Source organism: Ahaetulla prasina, chromosome 2 (genome assembly GCF_028640845.1).
Source record: "Ahaetulla prasina isolate Xishuangbanna chromosome 2, ASM2864084v1, whole genome shotgun sequence".
Classification (NCBI taxonomy): domain Eukaryota; kingdom Metazoa; phylum Chordata; class Lepidosauria; order Squamata; family Colubridae; genus Ahaetulla; species Ahaetulla prasina.
Window position 1 is genome coordinate 172,920,065 of NC_080540.1, and position 27,964 is coordinate 172,948,028.

Sequence of the window (27,964 nt, forward strand, 5' to 3'; positions counted from 1 at the left end):
CATGTATAAATCAGAAACAGAGATAATAGGGAGTTGGGGCTGATTTACCAGCTTCTTACTCTAGTGACTTAGTGTCCTTTCACATAACACTCTTCACCTGATTGAGTTAGCCCATTTTCTAGGTAGACCTTCCCCTTCTTTTTAATCACAATTTTCATAGCTCAATTTGATCAACATTAAACCATACATTGTTCAAATAGGCTGGGTTACCCAACATGTTAAGCCACACTCGAAAAACAAAATCTAATACAGTAAAAATTATTGCCAAGCTTAACATGTGCAAATGCACCTGTTCAGTATTTAGCTGATCTGCTAAAATGTAGTCTCTGAATAAACCCAGTAGATTGATCTAATTTTGCTGCTGAGGGATATGCAAAGTATTGCAATTGTGGAGTGAACCAGGCACAGACCTGGAGCTTGCATGCCTGTTACTGGTAGTTAAAGGTAAGTAAGATGGCGAGCTGTGTGGATACATGGTGACTAAGGTGATGGGTTGGGAGGTATGTATTACTTAAATTCAAGACAGCCAATAGGAAGGCACTGTGATCATTTACATGCGGGCTGCTCAACAAGCTAGATGTTAGCCCTTTGAAGTACCTGAATAATCCCTGAAGCATAGCAATGAATACTAGTTCTATATTTAAGGTTACATTAACAGACTCTTGCAAGTCTGAAACTATTTAAGGTTAGTAACAGAGTTGGAAGGGACCTTGGAGGTCATCAAGTCCAACCCCCTGCTCATACAGGAGACCTCTACTAGGCATTCGAGCTGCCGAACTGCCAGCCTTTCTGATAGACAAGCTTAGTGTCTTAGCCACTTGAGCCACTTAGGCTTCTCTTCTTTGTTTTTACTCTCCGGAAAACTATGGTCTCTTCTGAAATATTTTTCACACCTTTCTGCTTCTGTGAACTGAGATACAATTTGCATGATGATTGTCTAATCTGCAGCTTTTCCTCTTGTCTCCCAAGATAATTATCATATATCATTACAATGGAAGAAGTAAATAGGGCTCCTAGCTTAGTTCTACTTTCCTCCTAAGACTCCTGATTTTTTTTCTTGGCCAAAATCTGGAACAGAACTGATGGGCCGGTGTCTTGAGGCTGTGCGGGTCTGGATAGGGAGGAACAGGCTCCAGCTCAACCCCTCCAAGACCGAGTGGCTGTGGGTTCCGGCGTCCCGGTACAGTCAGCTTACGCCAACGGTTCTCAACCTGTGGGTCGGGACCCCTTTGGGGGTCAAATGACAATTTGCCAGGGGTCGCCTAAGACCATCGGAAATATGGGAAGTATACTTGCGAATCGAAGAATCGCGCTCCAATGGTTGACTCCACAAGCCAGCTGCAGGCTCTTCAAATCGCTAGCCGAATTCGGCTTCAGGCACGATGAATTAAAAAAGAGAGAAATCTTTGCTCTGATGTCTCCCTCTCAAGCAAGCTGCAATCACTCCCAATCGCTAGCCTAATCTGGCTTCAGGCGCGATAAACTTAATAGGGGAGGAGTCTCCGCTTTAATGCCTCCATCCTCAAGGCAATCGCAAGCAGTTCAGATCGCTAGCCAATACGGCTTCAGGCGCGATAAATTCAAAACGAAAATAATTTTATGGTTGGGGTTGCCACATCGTGGGGAATTGCATTAAAGGGGTCGCAGCACTATAAAGGTTGAGAACCACTGGCTTACGCCATCGCTGACTGTTGGGGGGGAAGTACTGGCCCCCAGGGGAAGAGTGCGCAACTTAGGCATTCTCCTGGAATGTCTTTAGAAGAACACTTGACGGCCGTCGCCAGGGGAGCATTTTATCAGGTTCACCTGATTCGCCAGTTGCGCCCCTTCCTTGATCGGGACTCCTTACGCACGGTCACTTATGCCCTCGTCACTTCCCGCCTGGACTATTGCAATGCTCTCTACATGGGGCTCCCCTTGAAGAGCACCAGGAGGCTCCAGCTAGTCCAGAATGCGGCCGCACGGGTGATAGAGGGGCACCGCTGTTCTATATAACACCCATCCTGCGCGGCCTGCACTGGCTGCCGGTAGCCTTCCGGGTGCAATTCAAGATGCTGGTTACCACCTTTAAAGCGCTCCATGGCTTAGGACCGGGGTATTTGCGAGACCACCTTCTGCCACCGATTGCCTCCCAACAACCTGTGTGCTCCCACAGAGCGGGCCTCCTCAGGGTGCCGTAGACCAAACAATGTAGGGTGGTGGCCCCCAGGGGGAGGGCCTTCTCTGTGGCAGCACCAGCCCTATGGAACGAGCTACCTCCGGGGTTACGCCAACTCTCCGACCTCCGGGCCTTCAAACATGAACTGAAGACATTATTTCACCGAGTGGGACTAGCCTAAGATTTATATTTATATTTATTTAAATTTTTATACCGCCCTTCTCCCGAAGGACTCAGGGCGGTGTACAGCCAAAAATAAAAACAGCAAGTATACAAAGTTAAAATATCAATTTAAAATACCTGTTCCATAATGGCCGAATTAAAACCGTCAGATTGACCTAACCTAAAATACCCCATATAAAATGCAAAGGATTAAAACTTTAAAATTTAGAATTTAAAAAAAATCCAATCCCGCTTGAATAAATAAATGAGTTTTTAATTCCCGGCGAAAGGTCCGAAGGTCAGATATTTGGCGTAAACTGGGGGGAAGGTCGTTCCAGAGCGTAGGTGCTCCAACAGAGAAGGCCCTCCCCCTGGGGGCCGCCAGCCGGCATTGCTTGGCGGACGGCACCCTGAGGAGACCCTCTCTGTGAGAGCGTACGGGTCGATGGGAGGCATAAGGTACCAGCAGGCGGTCCCGTAAGTACCCAGGCCCTAAGCCATGGAGCGCTTAAGACATATTTTAGCGAAATTTTAATGGGTTTTAATCGGTCTCTGACCGTTTTAGTGATTCGGCCAGTAAATATTTGTTTTTAATTGTTTTTAAATATTGTTATTTATTATATTTATATTGTATTGGTGTGTGTATTTTAAGTTTGGCTGTAAACTGCCCTGAGTCCTCCGGGAGATGGTGCAGTATAGAAATTAATTATAAATAAATAAAAATAAATAAAAACAAACTGATCTTGATTTTGCTATCTTGCATTGAGTAATAATTTGTTTTGTCTGTGCCTCTATCGTTGACTTTTCAGTTCTTCATTTAATGGATATTATGGATTTCCATCAAGCTTATTGCAAAATGTGATGTTCCTTCTCTGAGCAATCAGGTATATGAGATATGTACAAGGCCCAGAAGACAAAGAAGGCCAGCATTCTGGAAGGCTGGAACTGGGAAAGAAATGGGACACTGACAAAATGTATGAGAAAAAAATGCAGATAAGGAGAGAAAGGTAAAAAAGTTTCAGGAGCAACATTCTCATAATGAAGTTACCATGCTTAGGAATCCTGGACAAGGTGCAATAATGCTAATAGTTGGGGGATCAGAATAGAGTTCCAAGTTTGTAAAAGTTGATTAGATGAAAGATTTTTGAAACACAAGTATACCAAATGATAATTCCCAAGTTAGCTACTAGAAGATGATTCTTTAAATGGCAGTCCAAAAATGCTGAAATTTGTGATAAATTAGTTTTAGGTTTATGCAAAATCTCTCAAATTCAACCATTTTGGATGCAAAATGTCTTTTCAGTGCAATCTACATATTTGAATGCAGAACACTATTCTGATCATTTTATAAGAATCTGTAACATCCCTGGCTGGATAACCTTTAAAAACCATGACTTTTTCTGAAACAGGATATAAAAACCAATTGATGTGTCATATTTGCCAGTTTGCATTTGCATGCAAATTTATGTCAACATTTTAATGTTTTTTATGTTTTTAATTTTAACCCTTTTGGAAATTCTATTGAAGAATGCCTAATAAATGCTGTACGTATAAATGAAACCAACGGCATTAAACTGCTAAGGTGAAAGCCTGCCTAGATCACTAAGATTTAGGATGTACACTGAATTCAGTGGCATAGCAAAGACAGCAACTTCCTTTAATTTCTATTGAAAAGTAGGATTTTCTGTTTGTTAAATCAGTCTGAGTTTATAGTTCACTGAACTCTGGTTAAAGGAATTCTAATATTTTACCTTAATAATCCTGACAAGCACCCCAAAATTTGCTTATAATCACTGATGAACTGCTTCTGTGATAAATAGTTTCCCTATGACTAATTGCAAAAAATGAACTATGACCTTGTTGTTCCTCCTGATTCTGACGGCATTTGGGGAGAAAAAAATGTTTCCCCCTTCATCTTACAAAATGATGCCTCCTAGCAGGCCAAAGGTCATCAACACTCCTTCCATCCCTTTCCAGAGCCAGTCTAGGCCTGGGAAACTTTCCTTTAGGAAAGGCACGGAGCCTTTTGAACGGTCCTATCCTTCTGGGGCCAGAGGTTACCATGGCAGCATCTTATTTCTCTCCCACCCACTCTTTCCCCCTCCCCTTGTCTCCGCTGTCATGGTGGCTTTCCGTTGCCGTGGTAACCGCGGGGCAAATAAGGATCAGGCGAAGGGGGCGAGAAGGTCGTGGGCTGGCTGCCACGAAGGCAAGATCTACCCGCTCGCAAGGGTAGGCGGAGGGGGCGGCGGTCTTTGGCTGGAGTGGACATCCCCCCCCCCCGCCCGTCCCGCCTATCTCACGCCTGGGTCCTATCTCCAGCCCAGCTTTCTCCAAACAGGTATCCTCATGGCGTCTGGGAATGGTGGGAATGTTAGTCCTAACACAGCTGCAGGAGTTCCGTCCCTCTCCGCATTTGCAAGAGCCCTGCGGACTCCCTCGTGCAAAGGCAAAGCCTAGATGCCTTGGAATCTCTCCTCCCGCAGTTGGCATCCAACAGGTCGAGAAGTCCGGAAGCGCAAGGATTGCGCTCACTCCATCTTCAACCCAGGGAGTTCTGGTGCCGTCTCGAGCCCGCCAGTCCAGAGCGGTCAGCCCAGCCTGGGATTCTCGGCTCTCCGTAACCCCTTCTTTAGGAAAGAATCCCTGGCGTCCTGGTTTCAATAGATCTCCCGCCTCGGCCTGAGCAGAGAGATCCAGAGACCCTCAATTTCTCCCGCCTCGTTCTAGCAGAGATCGGGCTCACGCCAGTCTTCCGCGGGGTTCAGACCGGACCCGAGACTCTGCCTGGAGCGCTCCTACCCGCGGACACCGTGCAACCCCGAGCAGAGAGTTGACGGAACCAGGCGTCCGGCCCGCTGCCCGGCTCCGCCTTCTCTCCATGTGACAGGCGCCGTCACTGCTGCATCCCCGGCGCTGCAACCAGCGGCCTGCACGGCTCGTCAGAGGCAGGAAGAAGAGCGGATCCGCCCCCTCTCCCCCTCCCCGCACCTTCTCCCCCATTCACCCTCCCCGGCACATCCCAGAGCACCCACGCCGAGTGGCAAGGCGGTCCGGCTACGTCAAGGTCTTGCGGGGGACACTCGCCGCCTCCCCACGGGAGAGAGCCCGCCTCGCCAAGCCTTCCCGACGGCGATCCATCCCAGCGGAGAGAGCCTCAACTTGAGACCGGTCTGCAACCCCAAGTGGGACCAGCAGAGGTGGTGGGAAAGAGCAACAGGGCCAGCGGACGAACTGAGAAGAAAAGTGGGAACTAGGGGACCAAGAAGGGTCGTTCTCGCCTGGGAAACAGCAAGCGGACTGGCAAGCCACCCACCTCCCGGCGGCAGAGCTGGGCCCCCCTACCCAGCCCATGGAGCCGCCGGGATCTGGGTTGGGGGGCACTGCCATGCTCACTGGTGAGTAGTAGACGATGGAGGGAGAAGGAGAGACCTCTGTCCATGCCTCTTCTCTAAGTCTAAGACCTTAAGAGATCCAGAAGGTAATGATCCCTCCACACAGCTGACAGCTGGTTTTAGGTTAGGCAGCCTGGGAAAAGATGGGCACAGCATTTTGGGCAAGTGATACCACCTCCCACTCCCATGACTGGAAAGTGACAGAAAGAAGGCACACCTGTCCTTCTGCCAATCTTGAGTCTGAAGTCATTTTCAGATTATTGTCAACCCATTCTTGTTAAAATCTGGGAAAAAGAGAGAGAGACAGGATTGATGTGCAAACAGGGTGGAACTGTATGTGTTTATTTGTGGGTCCCCTTTGCTGGGCATTTGAGATGGGGACTCCTAGCAGCCAAAGAAATTTCTGTCACATATGCTTCATTACCTTAAAATAATTTTGTTTTCACTTGGAAAGGAGAGATGGGGTATCATATCTCTCCTGTTCGTGGCACTTTCATCCCATTGATTTCCTACAAGAACATCTTGAGTCTTACCACTAGCTATTTTTATTAGGATCTCCTGTTCAAATACTACCTGTTATTTGTTTGTTTGTTTATATATACACAAACAAGACATGTTTGGACCAAGACATCAAACATAAAATACAATAAAATCCCATGAAGTATAGGTTACCAAAATGCTCTTACCATCAAACCCATGTCAGTTAGATGTCAAAAATAATTCTGGGTTTTTCCCACCTCTCTTCTAAGTATTTACTTGTTCCTCCATCTCTTCTGATAAGGTCTGTAGTCTTTCCCAGCTTTCCCTATAGCCTTCACTACATTAACTGCTGGATTACAGCATTTGATGAGATTTTTATGAAATCCAGCCTTAAAATCCTTTCTTTAGGCCAAATCCAGATAGGCATTTACAAATGGAGCAGAGGAAGCAGGAGGAGAGAAATGAGTGGGTGAAAAAAGCCTTTACGCTGTGTGATTCTTCTCTCAGATCTGGTGAATACTTTTCCTCCAAAATAAGAAACAACAAACTGGGTATTTTGTGTGCTTCTCGAGAAAATGAAAGAGGTGAACACAAGTTAATTCTTTTTTAAAAAATATGGATGGCTAGAAGGTCTCTCACTATGACAGTGCATAGAAATCCCATGGATACATAAGACAGAGGAAATAGACTACAGTAGCTCAGAAAGGAATGGGGTTTATCTCTGTTTTGGTTCAGGATTTAAGTTTGGGAAGCACCCAGGTAGATTCAGCCTCCTGAAACCTCTTGAAGCATATGTAGTGTGCATTTTGTTCCCCCTGAATACCTCAGCTCTTTAGTGTACACCTGGGCTGAAGAATGTCTTTTCAGAACAGAAGCTGCAATTTTGACCTCTGTGATTCCATTTTAGAAATTAGTGATTGCTGCTTGAGGCGTTAAGATATGGTAGTATGAATTACAATGGTTTAAAATTTATCTCATATATATGCAAATGTGATTAAACAGCCACTTACATATTTCTGTTAAGTATCTGTTTCTTACAATGTACCTGTGGCTATGTCCTTTGTATATATTCTCTGTATATAATCTTCTGTCTTCTTTCTCCCTCACACTGTCTTGTTTTGCAACACTTGGTTATGTGTAAATGAGACACAGTGTAGGACAGGAGCATTCGGATGTACTGTAGGATCAACTCATCCTTCATTGTACCTGATGTCTGAAATAGATAGTTATTTAACATGTAATTTTTTAATATCAGAATAAATAATGGACAGAATAAAAGTGATTACAAAACTAAAGACTATAGGAATTAGACAACTGCCTTTTCCTTGCTTGTTTATTCATTCTAGACATCTATATGGAGTGTCATCACTTCCTTCAAATGCCTTCTTGAAATTTACTCTTTCTGTGAAGCTTTGGTTTAAGCCCTCATTGCATAATCTGGCACTAAGTCATCTAACTTAGTGATCTTTAAGCATGAATCCTTAGCTTTTCTCCCTTGTTGTTGAAAATATAGAATTAACTCTTTTTTTAAAAAAAAACGTTACATTCTAAAGCAAGAATAAATAACCAGCAGCCCACAGGTTGTTTAGGCCCTTAATAGTCTTGGATATCCCAAGGACCTTTCCAAAACTTGCTATTAAATTAGAATAATTAATGTGAGAGAAGGGGAAAATTTTACTAAAGGGAAGTGAATTTTCCTTAATTAAATGCATTTTAATTCAGTTTGCATTTATATAAAATGCAAAACAAAAGTTACTTTTGTCCTTGTTTACACCCATTTTCATCTGTTCTCACGTACTTTTTGGGGCCTGGCCCCTGACATTCTTCTCAGAGGTTCAATATGGGCTTCAGCAACCCCATTGTAAAAGATGGTGGACCTTGCTATCACATTCTTTTTCTGCTTGGATGTATGAGGTCTTGTTCAGGTGACAATATGATATTTTAAGCCTTTCCAAAGGGGGGAAAAAGGGAAAAAATGCCAGATGCTCTTCAGGAATTACCTGGATCTAAAGTAAAGGATGACTGTGTGTTTGTGATGTTGAATAGGACTGCTGGCTCTCCATGAATTAATTTTGCTTCAAGACATTTGGAACAATTCCCATGGCTAATTTTGGGAGGGAGCCTTGTTTTGTGAGGTGAAACTGTGTTTTTAACCCATTCTCAGTCGTGTACATATGTGTATGGGTAGTACTGCAACATCTATTATAATAGCTCTTTTGAAGGGTGGAATGGTATCTGCTCTGTTGTTACTCATTGTTCTATTTTAATAGTTATGTCCCAGCACAAGTTGTAGCATTATTTTTAAAGATTGGGATAATCAAGGATTATCTTCATAGTCCTTGATGAAGTAAACTGATGAAATGATACTGCATGCATAATTGATGATAGAGATTTTTTTCCCCCTGATTATATCTGGCAAAAAAAAATATCAAGGTTTTGCATGAGATGCTTGTATAATTTCCAGTGATAAAGGAACAGCATCACACAAATAATCATTTACAGCTATAGAAGTTATATTTAAAGCCTGCAAGGGAGTGACTTCATCGCCATAGCCAGTGCTCTTTGGTCTCACTTCTGGTTATTTGAGAACCGTGTGTGCTATTATATCAATAATCTCCAATCAGTGTTCCCAGAGTTACACATTATCCCAAAAACTCATTCAAAAACTACTGCTGAACTGTAAGTTTGAGGTGACATAAAAGGAAATTAATAAAAACACAGGGAGTAACTGGGTAAATTTAATTATATGAAAAGAAATATCTTTTTGGCTTTGGTTCCACTTTAACTTGGGCCATGCTCACTCTTCAGAGTACATTTCTCACCCAGCACTCAAAAGTCCTGTGTAACCCAGAGACCAAAGAAAGAATCCATTCTGTTGTTTGAAAACTGATGAAACACTCTCCAGGAAGGCTGAGGACTGCAGTTCTTTTAAGTCTGTGGAACCTGGACAAAAGATTACTGTTATCTTCAGAGTTTCCCTATAAAAATCAAATGTCTTTGATGAAAGCCATGAAGCATTGTTTAAACATTATGTATCAAGATTCTCAAGTAGCCAAAAGAGTTGATGTTTGTGGTATTTGTGGAGTGTTGTTTTCCATCCTAGGCTGCTCTTCGCTTCCCAGCTCAATAGACTGGATACAACTTTAGAAAGCACATCTGGAAGTATTCACCAAACTGGTTTTAGCCAAATCATGTGCTTACACTTTTTTTTAACTTTATCTCTTCAGCATGGGTGTGAGAGTACATGTGTGAGTTATCTTTTCTTTTATGTACACTGAGAGCATATGCACCAAGACAAATTCCTTGTGTGTCCAAACACACTTGGCCAATAAAAAATTCTATTCTATTCTATTCTATTCTATTCTATTCTATTCTATTCTATTCTATTCTATTCTATTCTATTCTATTCTATTCTATTCTATTCTGGAGGGTAGAATAACTGATTGCTTTGCAATGAACCCCATTCTCACCCCCCATCTCCTTGCATGTAGAAGGCAAGTATGTCAAAGAATGATTCAGCTCAATCTTTTCCTAGATACTGTTTTTTCTCTCTGTGAATGAAGTTCTACCTCACCCACACTTTCTAGTCAACCTCAGCAATAGCATTTATTACTGGATTCTTCTAATTTGCAAATATTATTTGTTACCTATCAAGGACTGTGCCCTTCAACGAGCTCATATCCCTGAATTGGCTGTCCTTTTGCTCTTCCTTTTTTTCCTTTAGTCATGGATCCTTCAGTCACTCTGTGGCAGTTTCTTCTGCAATTGCTGGAACAGCAGAGCAATGGGCATCTGATTGCATGGACATCCAATGATGGGGAGTTCAAGCTGGTGGATGCAGAAGAGGTTGCACGACTCTGGGGCCTACGGAAGAACAAGACCAACATGAACTATGACAAGCTGAGCCGGGCCCTGCGGTACTACTATGACAAAGTGAGAGACCACTTTGTAAATTCAAAATGAATATTTGGGCAGATGAACTTTTCTTACAGATCAATAGGGAAGGAGTAAATGATGGACAAAACAAAGCACAGGCTTTGTTTTGAGAATCTCTGCAAGAATTAAATGCTAGAAGTCTATATTTGTCTTCTGAGATTCCCAAGTTTATTTTCCTCCCCCCCCCCGTTTTTTTTTGGGGTGTGTGTGTATGTTCTTACGCCTGCAAAGATAAGCTTGAAATCATATGAAATCTCTGAAAATTATTTGTGTCTCGGTAAGAAAAGAGTAATTATTTGTAGGAAAACAAAGTAGATTTAGAGGCATCTAGCAACTAACATACCTTTTTTGCTATATGCATCCCACTTTCCAGAGCTGAGTGACCTGATTTTTTTTTCCCCTTGGAAGAAAGCCCATTGAGGTTTATACATATATATATATGAGGCCAAAACCCATTCTCTGTCATTATGAATGCAGGAAATAAAATACAATAGAAGTCAGAATTCAACTGAAGGTTAGGTAATGCTTCTGAATAGCAAGAGCAGTTTGACAGTGGAATTAATACTAACACAGAAGGGTGGTGTTTTCTTGTATTTGTTCCAACGGATGCTAGGCTTTAGCTTGGGATGCTAAATTAGGATTCCTGCATCAGATGGGCAAATCCTGATGGACTCAACAGCTCCTCCAACTTTGTGAATCTATGGAATATATAAATGGAAACAAACACCATAAATATCTGGTGGCCCTCAGATTTTGCTAATCTACCAGTAGCTCCAATTGATATTGCCAGTCATTATCAAATGCTGGAAATTCAGCAACAGCTAATGTGAGCTACAAATTCCTTACCCCTTTGACTACCTGATATTAGATTTTATAAAAAGAGAGATTGGTATCCCATGTATCTTCATTCTCTGCTTCTGTAAATCTGTGCTTACGTACTTTAAAGTAAGACTCATTGAACAAGATAATCCCATGGGTACTATATAGTAATCCATCTACACATTATTATTGTGTGAAGGTTTCAAAGCTACTCTCCTTTAAAGGATACAGACATGTGCACCTTATCCGTAATTGTCTCAAAAGCCGAGTAAAACCCATTTATGCAAATTACTGTCATATTTTTACAAGTCAGAAAGTATCAACTGCACTCTAGCTCATTTCAGAATACACTGGATTTTTAAAATTCAAATATTTTTCCAGAAAACGTTAATCAATAGAATGTTCTCTCATGAAAAACGTAGCTGTATTACTTTGTCTCTGCCGCTCTAATTCAGCCATCCTTTTCTGTCCATTCCAGAATATCATCCGTAAAGTCAGTGGTCAGAAATTTGTCTACAAGTTTGTCTCTTACCCGGAACTTTCGAGTATGGAAGGCATGAAGGACGAGGCAGGTACCAAAAAACCTGAGCAGGTCCCAGGTGAGGCCAAAGGGGCTGAAGGAGCATTTGGTACCTCCAAAGCTCCGCGAGGAGGCGGAGGTGCCCCACGTAGCAGTCGAAATGAATACATGCGTTCCGGACTGTATTCCACTTTCACCATTCAGTCACTACAGAACCCTTCCCCCGTTGGACGGCCCTCGCGCCAGGAGGCAGAGGTCTTGCCTGTGGTGCCTCCTCTTGCTGCTGCTCCCGAGCCAATGGCCCCCTTTTCCATGGCCCCAGTGGAGGACCTCCCACAACTACATATCAGCATTGAAGAACCAGAGGACTCTCAAGAGTCCCTGCAGGTGAGTCATGAAAAGAGATTTCTAGATTGCTGGAAGGGGAAGACTAGAGCTAGCTTCAGATTTTAAGGGGGCTTTGAATAAGATCTCAGCAGATCGCTCCCTGGATGGATTTGCTTCATCCGTTGCAGCGGTTGTTACTTTTTGTTCCTTTGCTCTCTTTCTATACAGGTCGTCCTCAACTTACGACCCCAATCGAAGTGCCCAAAATTTCCGTTGCTAAGGGGGACGTGTTAAGTGAGCTTGGCCCATTTTACAACCTCCCCTGCCGCAGTTGTTAAGTGAATCTTTGCAACTGTTAAATTAGTATCGCAGTCGTGAAGTGAACCTGGCTTCCCTGTTGACTTCACCTGTCAGGAAGTCGCCAAAGGTAATCCCATCACCATGGGACCCTGCAACCGTCGTAAATATGAGCCAGTTGCCAAGCATCTGAATTTTGATCATGTGACCACGGGTTGGGGGGGGGGATGCTGCAATGGTTGTAAGTGTGGAAAACTGTCATAAGTCACTTTTTTCAGTGCCGTTGTAACTTTGAACGGCCACTAAACAAATTGTTGTAAATCGAGGACTACCTGTATTGGATTAAAACACCCAAGGAAATGGCAAAGCAATTAAAAGCGCCTGCTTTTTTTCCCCCTTCATCCTTGTGAAGAAAAATACTGATATTTTAGCCAGGGCAGAAAAATGAATCAGGCTAGCAAAGAACAGCAGGAAAAGGAACCAGCTTCTGAAAATGGATAGCCATCTCCAGCAGGAAAGGGGATTTTAGTAGGGCCAGCAGTGCTGACTGAACTATATAATGCACACGTTTGGCAGTCATGGGAACCTTGTGCATACAGATAGTCCTCGACTTACAACAGTTCATTTAGTGACTGAAGTTATAGCGGCACTGAAAAAAGTGACTTACAACCATTTTTCATACTTAATGGCCATTGCAGCTTCTGCATGGTCACGGGATTTACATTCGAATGCTTGACAACCGACTTAACATTTATGACGGTTGCAGTGTCCCGGGGTCATGTGATCACTTTTTGCAGCCTTCTGACAAGCAAAGTCAAAGATTCCCTTATCAACTGGGTTACTAATTTAACAACTGCAGTCATTCAGTTAACAAAAATGTGGCAAGAAAAATCATAAAATGGTTAAATTCACTTCACAAGTTTCTCAGTTAGCAACATAAATTTGGGGCTCAATTGTGGTTGTAAGTCAAGGACTACCTGTACAGCGTTGGGGTTGGGGTTGCCATTTTGTTTCTGGTTTTATCTTTGGGCCTTTAATTATTATATGTTTGTGACAGCAGGACTAAGCCTGCGAGATGAAAGGTTGGCAGTCTCAGCTCTTCTCCCCTTCTGGGTCTACACACCCTAGCTCCACCTCCTGCTTTGGTATGCAGTTTGGTAATTCTTGCTGGGAATGCTTTCCCTAGCATAAGGTAAAGGTAAAGCTTCCCCTTCCACATATGTGCTAGGACTTGTTCCCTAGCATCTTCTCCACTGATCCTGGCATACAAGCAGGATAAGCTTTTCACACCTTCTGTCACTTTCTGGTAATTTAAAATGAAGAAAACAGAGAGATAAATAAATAAAATAAATTCTATAACACCATCTTCTGTCCATGTAGTATTGAGGTTTGTTTGATTATGGAAAATAGCCAGTGGTGAAATGTAAAATTTGTTGCTATCAGTTCTGTGGGTGTGGCTTGATGGGGGGGTTAATGTGACTGGGTGGGTGTGGCCAACTTTTTTTTAAAAAAACTTTTAAAAGCCTTTTTTCTACAACCTCTTTGGCTGAAGAGGTTGTAAAAAAATGCTTTTAAAAGGCTCTAACGATCCCAGCTGAGCCGCGCGATCATCAGAGGCTTTTTTTTTACTTTTAAAAGCATTTTTTCGGCAGAGGAAAAATGTTTTTAAAAGTAAAAAAAAAAGCCTTTGATGATTGCGCGGCTCAGCTGGGCATGTGGGGGGGGAGGGATTTTTGCTACCGGTTCTCTGAACTACCCGCTGCCATCGCTACTGGATCCGGGAGCATTTCACCCCTGAAAATAGCCCATTCTTCCCTCTCCTCTTGGGAGCTAGGTCAATCTCACGGGAGGCAAATAAAATAAAACCTCATTTAAAAACAAAAGGGAGAATGTAAACATTATTTTTGTCTTTAAATAGTCAGAAGCAAAATATTCAAAGGCAAAGCAAATTAAAAAAAAAAGTTGCTGAATCTCAGATAGCATTTTAAAGGGATTTTCCCTAAGAAAACAGAAAGGTTTGGCTAACTAGAGATAATGCTGGCCTGTTCCTATTTAGAACTAATTCTATTATATAGGAGTTCCAGTCTGTCAGAAGATAAAGACACTGAATTTGTAGTAGACAATACATACAAGAAGTAATAAATTACACTAAAAAAGCAGAGATTCAAAATAGAAGTAATTGCATGCAGTATTTCTAGCTCAACTTGCCTACAATAAGTTCCCTAGAATAATCTAATGACTGAAGCCAGAGTCCCTTTTCTCGCTTTGGGCCTTTTCCCAGCTTAATGTAGATTGTAATCTTTTTTTCAGAGGTTCGGGAAGGCTTTGTACTGAGCTTGTTTTTCATTCTCTCAGAGAACTTTATATGTCGTTTTCAGAAGAATAAAAGTTGTTCTACTTGGAGAGGGAGTGGTTCTGAGAATGGCTTCTTTTGTGACATGCTAAAAGCCTCTCTCCTCAGGAAGGTCCTGCTTGAGACAGAGACATGGGTATTCCCTGTCCAAGAAGCACATTTTTATTTTTGTGAATGCTGGATGATATCACAGCATTATATCATATAGAACAGGAGTCTCCAACCTTGGCAACTTTAAGACTTGTGGACTTCAAGTCCCAGAATTCTGGGAGTTGAAGTCCACAAGTCTTAAAGTTGCCAAGGTTGAGGACCCCTTATATAGAAAATGCAGCTCTTTGCTTCACTGTAGCTTCACTGTTAGAAAGGGGAAAAAATGGCAAATATTTGATTCTCTGGCTGCTCTTTACAGAATAAACACTGTATCCCAATTTTTTTCAACTTTTTTCTACAGGTTTACTTTTAAAAAAAATTAAATGTTCCCAAACTACCCGTATCATCTTTGCTTCAGCTTGTATGGCTGAAGCAATATAAGAGAAGGCTATCTTTTCAAGAGAAGGCTATCCTCCTTTTAGCAATTTGTTTTAATCCTGTCTTTTGAAATATTTTTGACAAGTTTAGCAGTGAATGACTCTTGAAACAGTGAAAACTGCAGCTTCTGCTTTTTGCGTTTTTCCCCTTCCTCTGTTGACCACATGACATATTTCTATGCCAGTTCTTTTGGCTTTCATCCTTCATCTTCAGCTTAAATTGGATTCATATTTGGATTAGGAATAAGTGACAAATGGATGTTCTTTAGATTTTTCTAGTAGGGTCATTTAGTGGTAGCGGCTATTTTTATTTTTGTTTTATTGTATGTACAGATGTATAAATAAAGTGACTGAAGGAAGGTCAGTTTAATTTGGGAGGAAGAACACAGAAAAAGTTTTCATTTAAACTTGAAAATGGATGAGATTATTGCATGGAGAGAAAATGGAGCAAAAAAGTAAAAGAGGAAATATTGCATCTTGGTGCTGATTTGCCTGCCTCCTACATGGACATGATGACGTGGATCCAGGAGGATTGGGGTCTTTCTTCAGGAGAGTACGTTGCTGGTAGCTTTAAAGGAGGTTGTTGTGTGAACCCAATCCATAAGAGCCCTCCTTGGATCCTGCAGTGTTTTGAGAATTATAACCCAGCCTCCTTTCTTACCTTCTTACAGAATTTCATTGAATGCATGGTGGAGATTCAACTGCACTTCATAGAAAGTAAATTATCTGTGCCCCTTTCAGGGAGAGTTCAAGCTTGGGCATGGGGCATAGGCAGTGGTGTGCTGCTAAATGTTTTAAGGATTGGCTCTGCCCACTCCATTACTACTGCTGTGCTGTGGGTCTAGTCATAGAACAGCTAATTGGCATGCTAGGCTCACCTCTGCTGTCAACTGGCTTGCAATATATATATTTTTTTTAAATTGGTTCTCATGAGCCAGTGTGAGCTGACTCCAGCACATTACTGGGCATGCAGCTTCTGGTATTATTAACTATAGAATCTTCCTAGACTTCCTGTGGAGGTAGGGGACCAAGGACATGGTTTTGCAGTGGTTCTGTTGCTAGCTCAATGGGCAATTCCAATCTGGTAGGGAAGGAGATATCTGCTTGGTGGTCACTTCCTTGTGGGATGCTGAAGGAATCAGTCTACTCCTCTTGCTGTTTAATATGTGTGTGAAACTGCTGGGAGAGGTCCTTCCATGATAGAATGATGATATTAATCTTTATAGTGTCTGGATCTCATTGGAGTTTCTGAATAAAATTTCTCCCGCTGTTTGAAGATGTTTGGGATCTTGATGGAATGAAACAGGTGGAAATTGAGCCCTAACAAGACAGGTTAAGTTACATAGCAAGACATAGTTGTATATGGTTCTCTGTCAACCTCCAGAACTCACAGCTATAACTGAATAGATTGTTGGCTATTGTGGCTAGGAAGGTGATTGGTGAGACAATTATGGCCCTTCTGAAGTGGGAAGACCTACCACAGTGATTCATTCCCTTTTCACCACAAGGTTATAAACTCTTGCAATGTGTTTTACATGGAGCTGCCCTTGAAAATACAGATGGTTCACAATGCAGTAGCCTTTTGCTGGCTGGCATACAATAATTGCTATGATTACATCGATCGGGTATGTTGTGAGTTAGTTACCAGTAGATTTCTTGGTGCCATTCAAAGTTCTACTTTGACTTATAAAATGCATCTTCAGGGCCACCTATTGCAACCAAATGTGGGACCCCAATGTAGTGAAGTGAGAGGATTTGATGCCAGAAAATGCTGGCATCAATCATGGCACCAGTGATGGGATGGAACCAATGAACCCCCTCTCCAGTGATGGGGTTTAATTTTTTTTACTACCGGTTCTGTGGGTGTGGCCTGGTGGATGTGGCATGGCTTGGTGGGCGTGGCAGGGAAAGGATACTGTAAAATCTCTATTCCTTCCCCACTCCAGGGGAAGGTTACTGCAAAATCCCCATTTCCTCCCGATCAGCTGGGACTCAGGAGGCAGAGAATAGATGGGGGCGGGGCCAGTCAGAAGTGGTATTTTCCAGTTCTCTGAACTACTCAAAATTTCCGCTACCGATTCTCCAGAACTGGTCAGAACCTGCTGAATACCAGCTCTGCCCCTCTCTCTCTAGAAACTAGACTGGCTCCCTTGGTGATAGTGCTTCAGAAGTAAATGAAGACCAAACTTTTTCAAGGTGGCTTTGGGGAGTGATTGCTTGACATCGATAGCTGAATGTTAATTACACTACAATTGTAGTTTTTATTTTGCTCTTATTATGATACTATTTGTGGTTATGGATTAATTTTCCTACTTTATTATATACATTTATTGGGTTTCGGTGTCTCACTATTAGCTGCACGAGTCTGGAAAGATTTGGCAACGTGCAATTATTAATTGTTATGTATGAGTAATCTGCAGTTAGACTCACAGTCTAAAACTGGGAGATACTTAATAATTCAAGTCGTAACCATGGACCTAAGAATTATTAAGATAGCATCTAAGAATATAGACAGTTCCAGGGAAGGTGATTCAGGTCTGATAAATTGAATATTCCAGATATCTAAGAAGTCCTTTAGGTATCACTTCAAGTGCTCCAGTCGTGATTGGTATAACAACAGATTTCCTTTTCCATAAGTATTCAAAGTCAAATTTCAACTTGCAGTATTTCATAATTTTTTTCTAATTGTTTTTCCTCAATCCTAGCATCATCCAGAATAGCAACATCAATGAATCATACTTTTGCTTCTTCAATAATTGCTATATCAAGCATGTTATGAAGAGGATGACTGTCTGTTTGGATTTTAAAGTCCTGTAATAGCTTAACCCTCTCATTTTCCAAAACCACCTCAACTTCATGGTCCTGGTAGTTTTTACTCCATTCAAATCCAAACCTTTGGCAAAGTTTCTAATCAATAATTCTGGCAACCTGGTCGTGACTTATAGTGCTTGTAGTTAGTTTGTGAAATTTTCCTCCAGCCATTGATCAAATGGTCAATTGTTTCATCTTTTTTTTTACCACAAAGATGACATTTGTTTGTTACATGTTGAATTTTTACCTTCATGCAGTTAGTTGTCAAAACTTGTTCTTGAGCCACTAAAATAAAGCCTTTAGTTTCTTTCTTTAACACCCCTGATCTTATCCAACTATATATGGGTTTTTAAATCAGCTTTTCCTTCTATATCCTTTAAGCATTGACCATGCATTGACCTGTTCTTCCAATTAACCAATTGTTCAATTCTGTATTTTTATCTATGTTCAGCCTTCACTTTTATTGTTTTAAGAGTTTTCCTTGAATAACTATGTTCATTTAGTTTCTTTGCTTTTCTTAATTTAATCATTCAGACCATGCTTTTCTTCCTCCATAGTTTGTTTCACCTATAGAAGTTCTCTACCTCGTCAGCTCTTTGAAAATATAGTCAATAAATATCATTTTTGGGAGCAAAGTATGGCGTCTTGTCATTAATTTTCTTGTCTTCCAATCCAAGTTATCAAATTCCATCTGAGTCCAGTCAACTATTCTTTCTATGTGGCAAACAACAAGAACTGCTCAGGTTTTAATTGCTTTCATGATATTTCCACAATTTAGTTTTAGTTTGAAAAGTTTCTGAACTTGTTTGATGTTAGAATAGATAATGTCATCATGATCATTTCTTTGACTTGATTCTGTAATAAATTGGACAGTTCCAAAATTCCCAAATATTTGTAGCCTTCTCTGGTCCTACCATCTTTATTAGATCTTCATTAAGTTGCATTCATTGTGTTCACCAATTTTGCCTGCCTTTATGGCTATGGCTGCACACTTGTAGATGCTAAATTTCATTCAAATATTTTACTGATGTCTTTTGTGCTTTTTAATAAGGAATCAAGTTTAACCTTTGTTTTTCGTAATAGTTTAAAATCATCTATATAGAATAAATAAATATTATTTATAAATAAAAATCATCTATATAGAATGAATGAATGAATGAATCAATCAATCAATCAATCAATCATCTATATAGAATAAATAAATAAATATGAATTTTTTACTCCTTTTTGGCCAATTCATGTCCATAGTTTGTCATTTAAAATTCAGCAGGGCCATTGATAGTATGAAAAGCAAAGGTGATAATGAGTCATCTTGGAAAATTTCATGTTTGATTTTGACGTCTTCAGATTCTTCCCTATTAGCCATTAGCTTCGTTCGCCAAAACTTCATTGATGTGTTCATAAATTGCTGCATGTTTCTGCTGATTCCAAAAATTATGACCCATCCAGATAATGTGAAAGATAATTGAATGCCTTTTTGCAGCTTATCCAAGTGTAAACATATTTGCTTCCCCCCCCCCCAATTCTTTAAAAGCATGTCAATCAATAACTGGTCCTTTGTTCCCTCAAAATTTTGGAGCACCCTTTTTTTTCTACAGGGAGTAAATCATTTCTTTTCAAATCACTATAGATTTGATTTGCATTTATGCCTGTAAGTAACTTGTATGCTGTTGGCAAACAGGTGATGGGCCTATGGTTTCCAGGCTTGTTTCCCTTCTCTTTCTCACTCTGAAATAGGAATAACCTTCTGGTTGTTAGGCATTTTTTGTTTGTTTTCTGATGCTTCCAAAACCTTATTCATGTAGCCTGCCAGTCTCAACTGTAGATTTGTCATCGATTTTAGCCAGAATCTATGGCGCTCATTTCTGCCTACCTAGCAGTTCGATTCTGCCAACCTAGCAGTTCGAAAGCATGTAAAAAATACAAGTAGAAAAATAGGGACCACCGTTGGTGGGAAGGTAACAGCGTTCCGTGCGCCTTTGGTGTTTAATTCATGCCGGCCACATGACCATGGAGACATCTTCAGACAGCGCTGGCTCTTCAGCTTTGAAACAAAGATGAGCACCGCCCCCTAGAGTCGAGAATGACTAGTACATATGTGCGAGGGGAACCTTTACCTTTACGGCGCTCATCTAGTCCAGGAGTTTTTGATCTTCTCTGATTGCTTTCATACCATTTCTCAGTTATTGTAATGTCTTCCATATAAATACTCTCACTGTTTTTTTCAACTTGCTTAATCTATTTTGGATTCCTATTGTGACTTGTATTGTTTTCCCCAAGAACCTTTCTAAAACTTTAGGATCTTTTTTTGTCAGGCTTTTCATTATTTGTCAGTCCTTTCCCATTTTCAAAGGTTTTACAGAATTGATGCCAATTTGCTCTAACCTGCAAAATTTGTTGGAATATTCATACTCACTTGTCACATCTCTTGATCTTCTCTGCAATAATCATGACACTTTGTTTGAGTTGTTCTATAACCTCTGCAATTCCTTACTCTCCAGGTAATATTTCACATAAAGATTAGTTTTGATTTTCTTTTTATTTTCTTAAAATATATATATACACCATATATTCAATTATTATGGTCCATTGCATAGTCACATAAATTTAGACTGGATTTGGCATTTTTATCTACCTACCATTATTATTGTTCTTATTTGTTGGGAATTTTAGAGAAGTTCTGGGGTCTTTCTCAAGGATTTTAAGAGCCTTAAGTGGCATTTAAACAGAGGCATGTATGTGTTCTTCTGTTTTAAATAGACAGTTACATTTTTTTTAATTTCATCACGTATTAAAAGGCTTTAAAATGCAGCTAGGTTCTGTATTTTAAAATATTTTTCTGTCTTGGTTTTAATTATTAGATGTATCATGTGATGTTTTTCTTCTGCTTTATGACATTTAATGTGTAGCTGTCCGTTAGCTATGGTAAATATCGAATTTGCAGCTACCAGCTGTGGTCATGACCTTTTATTAGATGCTTTTTTAAAAGGGGAAATATCTTTTAAACAGAAACCTCCAGAATCAAAAATCGCATGTCCCAATTACCAGTTGACAGTGTTATTGGACATGTATCCCACTTGCAAACAGCTATTCATTGTTGAGCACTTTGCAGAAAGCTGAATTAGACTAGCTTTTGCCGTGACCCAACAGGGCTTTTCTTAATTTCACACACACACACAAAACCCTTATTATGACAAAAGACCAGAATAAAGCAGTAAAATATACAAATGCTATAGAAGTATAAAACTATAATATAAAAAGCAAAGGAAGATACTATGTAGGGAAAACAGGACCCATCATAGGAAATCCAAGCTTAAAAAAGAATATTATTTTAATTTATATTTTTACAAAAATTCACATATGTGCATTCATGTGCATGTGTATAAAAGTCATACAGAAAGCAACTATGTTTAACTATAAATATATAAAGCAAGTAAGTATAAAAGCAGTGGCTGAAAGGAGATGGCAACAGACACACAAGGAAATGAAGAGCAAAAACTGAGAAGAGCTTTCTAAAGTTGCTTTATGTTTAAATTGTACATCACAATGAACAATAACTGTCCAACAACTTTATAAACAAGGATCAGAAAGTGGGGCTCTTGTTTTATTTTCTTAAAATATATATATACACCATATATTCAATTATTATGGTCCATTGCATAGTCACATAAATTTAGACTGGATTTGGCATTTTTATCTACCTACCATTATTATTGTTCTTATTTGTTGGGAATTTTAGAGAAGTTCTGGGGTCTTTCTCAAGGATTTTAAGAGCCTTAAGTGGCATTTAAACAGAGGCACTCTGTATGTGTTCTTCTGTTTTAAATAGACAGTTACATTTTTTTTATTTCATCACGTATTAAAAGGCTTTAAAATGCAGCTAGGTTCTGTATTTTAAAATATTTTTCTGTCTTGGTTTTAATGTATTAGATGTATCATGTGATGTTTTTCTTCTGCTTTATGACATTTAATGTGTAGCTGTCCGTTAGCTATGGTAAATATCGAATTTGCAGCTACCAGCTGTGGTCATGACCTTTTATTAGATGCTTTTTTAAAAGGGGAAATATCTTTTAAACAGAAACCTCCAGAATCAAAAATCGCATGTCCCAATTACCAGTTGACAGTGTTATTGGACATGTATCCCACTTGCAAACAGCTATTCATTGTTGAGCACTTTGCAGAAAGCTGAATTAGACTAGCTTTTGCCGTGACCCAACAGGGCTTTTCTTAATTTCACACACACACACAAAACCCTTATTATGACAAAAGACCAGAATAAAGCAGTAAAATATACAAATGCTATAGAAGTATAAAACTATAATATAAAAAGCAAAGGAAGATACTATGTAGGGAAAACAGGACCCATCATAGGAAATCCAAGCTTAAAAAAGAATATTATTTTAATTTATATTTTTACAAAAAATCACATATGTGCATTCATGTGTATGTGTATAAAAGTCATACAGAAAGCAACTACATTTAACTATAAATATATAAAGCAAGTAAGTATAAAAGCAGTGGCTGAAAGGAGATGGCAACAGACACACAAGGAAATGAAGAGCAAAAACTGAGAAGAGCTTTCTAAAGTTGCTTTATGTTTAAATTGTACATCACAATGAACAATAACTGTCCAACAACTTTATAAACAAGGATCAGAAAGTGGGGCTCTTGTTTTATTTCTTTTTCTGTTTGTCTGCACCATAAGGAACATGTTAACTAAAATTATGAGAAAGGGGTCGGCCAATATAGAAATGGCCATAGCTAGAATAATGGCTGGGATAATACATAGCCAGAAAAGGCTTATGAAGTGGATTTAGACTGGAGAACATGTTTAGAAGAAGCCTGAGAAGAGAGAGGAGCTAGACCCATGATGGCGAACCTATGGCATGTGTGCCACAGGTGGTACGTGGAGCCATATCTGTGGGAACGCGAGTGTTGCTCTAGCTCAGCTCCAGCCAGCTGATTTTCAGCCTTCCGGGTCCACCAGAAGTTGGGAAACAAGCCATTTCCGGGATCCGGAGGGCCTCCAGGGGGGTGGGAAGGCTGTTTTCGCCCTCCCCAGGCTCCAAGAAAGCCTCTGGGCAAAAAAACGGGCCTACTGGGCCCACTGTGCCATCGCGTGCCAAAAGTGGGGGGAGCACGGAGGGTCATGTGCACATGTGTGTGGGGCAGCGGAGTGTATTGAATTATGGATGTGGGCACACGCGCAAGCGACACCCCCCCCGCCGTCACCCCACTTTTGGTACATGACGGCAAAAAGGTTAGCCATCACTGAGCTAGACAATAAAAAATAACGATGTATTTAGAATATAATCAATGATTACAGTCTCATATTATGCTAAATTATGTGCTTAGAAATGGTTTGTTGACTAAGCACATTTCTGTAGCAGCATCATAGATTATGCTGTAATGTAAATCATGATTTAGAAATCAATTGGTTCATATAACATACTAAGGAAAAACTCATATGGTATTTTAGGTTGATGTGGTAACCTAGGGACTGTTGGACATAGTGAAAGAGCTTCTAATTAAAATTGTAACCAGCCTACTAATAGTTTTTTTCCTGGGATCCAGTTTTTTTTAACAGAAGTTTTTTTTGAACCCTGTGCCCTCCAGATGTATTGAAACTGCAATTCTCAAAATCCCCAGCCTATACAGACAGTGACTATCCTGGCTTGGAATTTTAGGAACTTTATTTCTGGCACATATGAAGGACGCCAGATTGGGGAAAATGGTTTTGTAGAGACAATATGTTTCCGAATGCGTCAGGAGAGGATGTTTCATGACCGTGGCCATGACCATGACCAGGAGAGAGCAGTGTCATGACCATCTTGAAATAATCTGACAGTGTTTTGAAAGAAAGAGAATGTAAGATACATTTTATGAAAGCTCAGTTTTAAGGAAAATAGAGCAAACAAATTAGTCCTAGATCAGTAGACCAAGAGTGAGTACTGATTATTATTATTTTTTTACAATAGGACTGGTTATTAGCAGAGAACTCTGGAAGAAAATTGAGCTGTGCCTGACAACTATTCTACAGATGAATCATTTGAGCAAAATTAGGCTCTGGGTTTTATTTTTGGGACTTCCCCTGGAAACAGTAATTAACTCCCAACCAAGTAAACTGGTTCTGCTTTGTTTAGGAGACTCTCTTTGATCTCCCAAATCTTCTCCTGGTAGCATCACTTTTATTACCTCTGTTTTCTGTCCCCATCCAGGTCATAGTGGAGCCCATTCCTTTGGAGACTCCTGCCCTTGATGAGAAGGTGCTAGTGAAAGTGGAGGAGAACCTGGACCTTGACGAAGAAGCAGCTGCTCTGATGGTTTTAATGGATGGCGGAGTGAAGGAAGAGACGGCTCCTCCGGAGAAGTCTGCTCCAGAGAAGGAATCTGTGGAGGCCGATCTACAACAAGACGGAGAGAGGCTACTGAAGAAGGAAGCCCAGTTATCTCCCAGCCTGGTGTCTGTTTCTCTTGAGGGACAGCCGCAGAAGGGCAAGAAGCCTAAAGTCTTGGAGCTTCCTTCACTGCCAACTCAAGAAAAAGTGAATGCAGCTGTTAACAGCCTCCTGGCGCCGGGTGGAACGGGAAGCACCTTGACACCAACCACGGTTATTTCCTCACATGCACTGGTGAGACCATATTTTTCAGCAGGTCTTACTGGATTTTGATCCGTTCCCATGAGATAGTGATGAACTGGGGGATCCCTTTTCTGAAGTTAAAGGGATCTGGTTTTTGTTGTGGATACATCTAATTTGAACGGGATGCTTAACTGTTTCCTTGGAGTGCCAGGCAGAAAAACAGACAGACCTATCCCACTGTTTCTTGGGGTTGGGCAGAGATTAGCTGTAGTATTTAAGACACAGAAAATAAATGCAAAGCAATGAGTAAAAGGAATTAAAGGTAGGAGATAACAGAGAAGAAAAGATCTAATTCTAATTTACTGTTCACTTTTGGGGTGGTGGGGTGTGTGCCTTCAAGTCAGTCTTGACTCCTGACGAGTGCCTGAACATGTCCTGCAGTATTCTTGGCAAGATTTCAGAAGTGGGTTTGCCTTTGTCTCCCTCCTAAAGTTGAGAGTAGCCCAAGGTCACCCAACTGGCTTTTTTGTCTAAACTCACAGTCTCATGTTTTCTACCCCAATAACTACTGCACCAAACTGTTCCATCCATTCACTACACCCAGTGGTGGATTCAATTTAACAGCCAGTTCTCTGCCCTAATGATTTCTTCCAACAACCAGTTCACCAAGCTGCTCAGAGAGTTAACAACCGGTTTTCCCGAAGGGGTGCGAATTGGCTGAATCCCACCACTGACTACACCTCTTCCTACTGTTCCTTCCTTACAGTCTATCTTTGCTTCCACCACATCCATTTCCTGATTCCTACATTGTCTTTTGTTCTTTAAACGTCTCATCTTTCTCTTTTTGAGAACCTCATCAGTTCCGTCTCACCCTGAATTTCCCTTTCCTCTTGATTCAGTCACTCTTCTTGGGCACATCTCTCTTATTCCCACCTGCCTATCAGAATGCCCCCCTTCCCCTACTGTAACTTTCTCTACCCAGCTCTACAGTTTCTCTCTCCTATCGTCACCACCATACATATAGCTCAGGGGTGAAATGTTTCCGGTTCGGACCGGATCGTTTGATCCGGTAGCGATGGTAAAGGTGGTTCAGAGAACCGGTAGCAAAAATCCTCGCCCACCCCCCATGCCCACCCAATGCCCGGTCGCCCGCTTCCCCGCTTGCCGCTTCTTTTAAAAAATGCTTTTAAAAGGTAAAAAAGGAGGCTCTGACGATCCCAGCTGAGCTACCTGATCGTCAGAGCCATTTTTTTTTACTTTTAAAAGCATTTTTTTACAACCTCGGCTGAATAGGTTCTAAAAAAAATGCTTTTAAAAGTAAAAAAAAAAGATTGTGCACCACAGCTGATCATCCCCCTCGCGTGCTGTTCTACTTACCCCATGCCTCCTTTTGGCGTGCACTGTGCTCATGCGCGCACCTTGCATTTGGTGTGTACTGCGCATTGCTTATGCACAGCCAGCGAACCGGTAGTAAACCGGTTCAGATTTCACCAGTGATATAGCCGTCTGTCTACTATCCACATCATGGCTAGTGCTTGACGTATAATGTGCAGTTTGGCTTAGTTATTTAAATTACCTGACTGCTTAGAGAGGCATACCAAACTGAGGAAGAGGTGTTTTCTATTGAAATTGCAACAAGCATATCGGTCTCGTCTCAGAAATTAAGAGAGCGCTATTCCTATGGCAAAAACTTTTTAAAAACATTACATGAATTCCATCCCCCATAAGAAGAGAAAAAGACTACTTCACAGGTGATTCAGCTTGCCATGGTAAGCACTCAGTGAACATGCAGAAATAATACAAATGAATACCTTGTCCTACCTTACCCTGCTACATGTTGAGAAAAGTGATTGATGGTTGGTTTTACCATTGATAGACAATACTGGGTGGGTGGAGAAGGGTAGCAGGGAACCCACCAATCATTGCTCTAAAACAGCCTCACATTAAACTGCAGGTAGGCTTTGAAGGAAATATGTCAAAATACTTCCAATTCAGGAATGGCAGGAAAGCACATTAATATAGTTGATTCATGCTCTCTATGCGACCAAACCACCTCATTGTACTTCTTTAACACAGGCACTTAACTTTTGCATTCTTCATACATCCTTTCATCACTTGTTCATTCCCAGCCGTACCTCTTTTTGTACACTTGCACACTTCTTATGTATATTATTTTCCATTGCACTCAAAATACTACTATATTTCTTCTGACATTTCCAACACTCATATAATAGAGTGTGCAGAATCATGTTTTTGTACATTTTGATAAACATTCGTTTCTTGCAGCTGACCATATATTTCCCATTACTTTTCCAAAAGGATGGGCATATCTTAAAAAATTCCATCCATTTCCCCATATTGATAAACATTCACTAAATGTATGCATTTATCCAGTTGCTCTTTTTGCCCTTTATGTATTAATTGTATATGTTTATTCCATTGTCCCTACATCACATACCATGTAACACCGTGATGGCGAACCTATGCCACGTGAGCCGTCACCCCAGTTCAGCTCTGCTGCGCATGCGCACGCACCTCCCGGCAGCCAGCTGCTCTTTGGGTCTCTGCTGCGCATGCGCGGGGCAAAAGTGCATGTGCAGGGGGCGGGGTGCACACACGCATGTGTGTGGGGCGGGGCATATGCAGTGGGGACCGCACGCACATTGCATTTTGGGGGTTCGGGCACACGCATGCGCGCTTTGGGCACTCAGTCCAGAAAAGGTTAGCAATCACTGATGTAACATAATTGCAAATTGTTCAGCTTCTCAGCCAGTAAATGGAATTATCTACATACAAAAGGACATACACATTCACTTCTCTGACTAGCACATCTCTAATATCACCACAACCATTCCTTATTTATTAACTTATTGCATTTTCTGACCCACTTTCCCTCCAACCACACCGCCACTGGCTCCAGGTACAACATCAGATATTCTCTTGCGCTGTTCTTGGTGTTGGAATGATTCAGGAAGCATTTAATATATTTTACTTGTATGCCACTTGTGTTGCATTCAGCAACCTTCCTTCAACTCCACTTTTATGGAAAACATTCCACACTAGGCACTTGTTTATCTTACATTTGTTCTCAGTTAATACATTTGAGTTAGACTTTCTCATGTTCATATATTTATCAGGGATCTGCCCAACAGCAAAAACCTGAATCCTCATGTTTAATGTGCATTCCTCCTAAATTAGCAAAGCGTATGTTGACAAAACTGCACTCTTGTGCCAGCATGTTGACAAAATTGCATTCGGTGCAAGCAAATGATGCTGTCCTTACAGCTTTAATGTGGGACACTTCAAAGGCCTCAGTTGATCCATTCTCCGGTTTTGTTTTTCCTTCTAGTAGCCAGCATTACGTGAAGGGGGGAAAAAACCTCTACAATCACTTTCCTTAAGGTGTGCATTGATTGGTAACTTGAGTTTCTTTTCAAGTTCCCCAAGTGGTAACATACTGCTGTAGTGTAGATCACTTGTGAAGCAAATTCTAGGGTCCTTCTAGAACAACCATGGCCCCTATTCAAAAAAAAAGAAAAGAAAAGAAAAGAAAGAATGCGAAGGAAACAGGTTGCATGTGAGAAGCAGTGCAGGCTGA

The 27,964-nt window shown here is 40.9% G+C and overlaps 1 protein-coding gene across 1 annotated transcript in view; it reads left to right on the forward strand.

Annotated features, from left to right (window-relative positions):
- The first annotated feature begins 4,416 nt into the window (after window positions 1–4,416).
- Window positions 4,417–27,964, forward strand: part of ELK1 (ETS transcription factor ELK1) — a 36,992-nt gene continuing 13,444 nt past the window's right edge. The window contains exons 1-4 of the mRNA XM_058170593.1: window positions 4,417–5,718; window positions 9,920–10,128; window positions 11,429–11,857; window positions 24,004–24,417. Of these exons, the coding sequence (XP_058026576.1) occupies window positions 5,673–5,718; window positions 9,920–10,128; window positions 11,429–11,857; window positions 24,004–24,417 (1,098 nt within the window). The 5' untranslated portion in view covers window positions 4,417–5,672. The remainder of the gene's footprint in view (window positions 5,719–9,919; window positions 10,129–11,428; window positions 11,858–24,003; window positions 24,418–27,964) is intronic.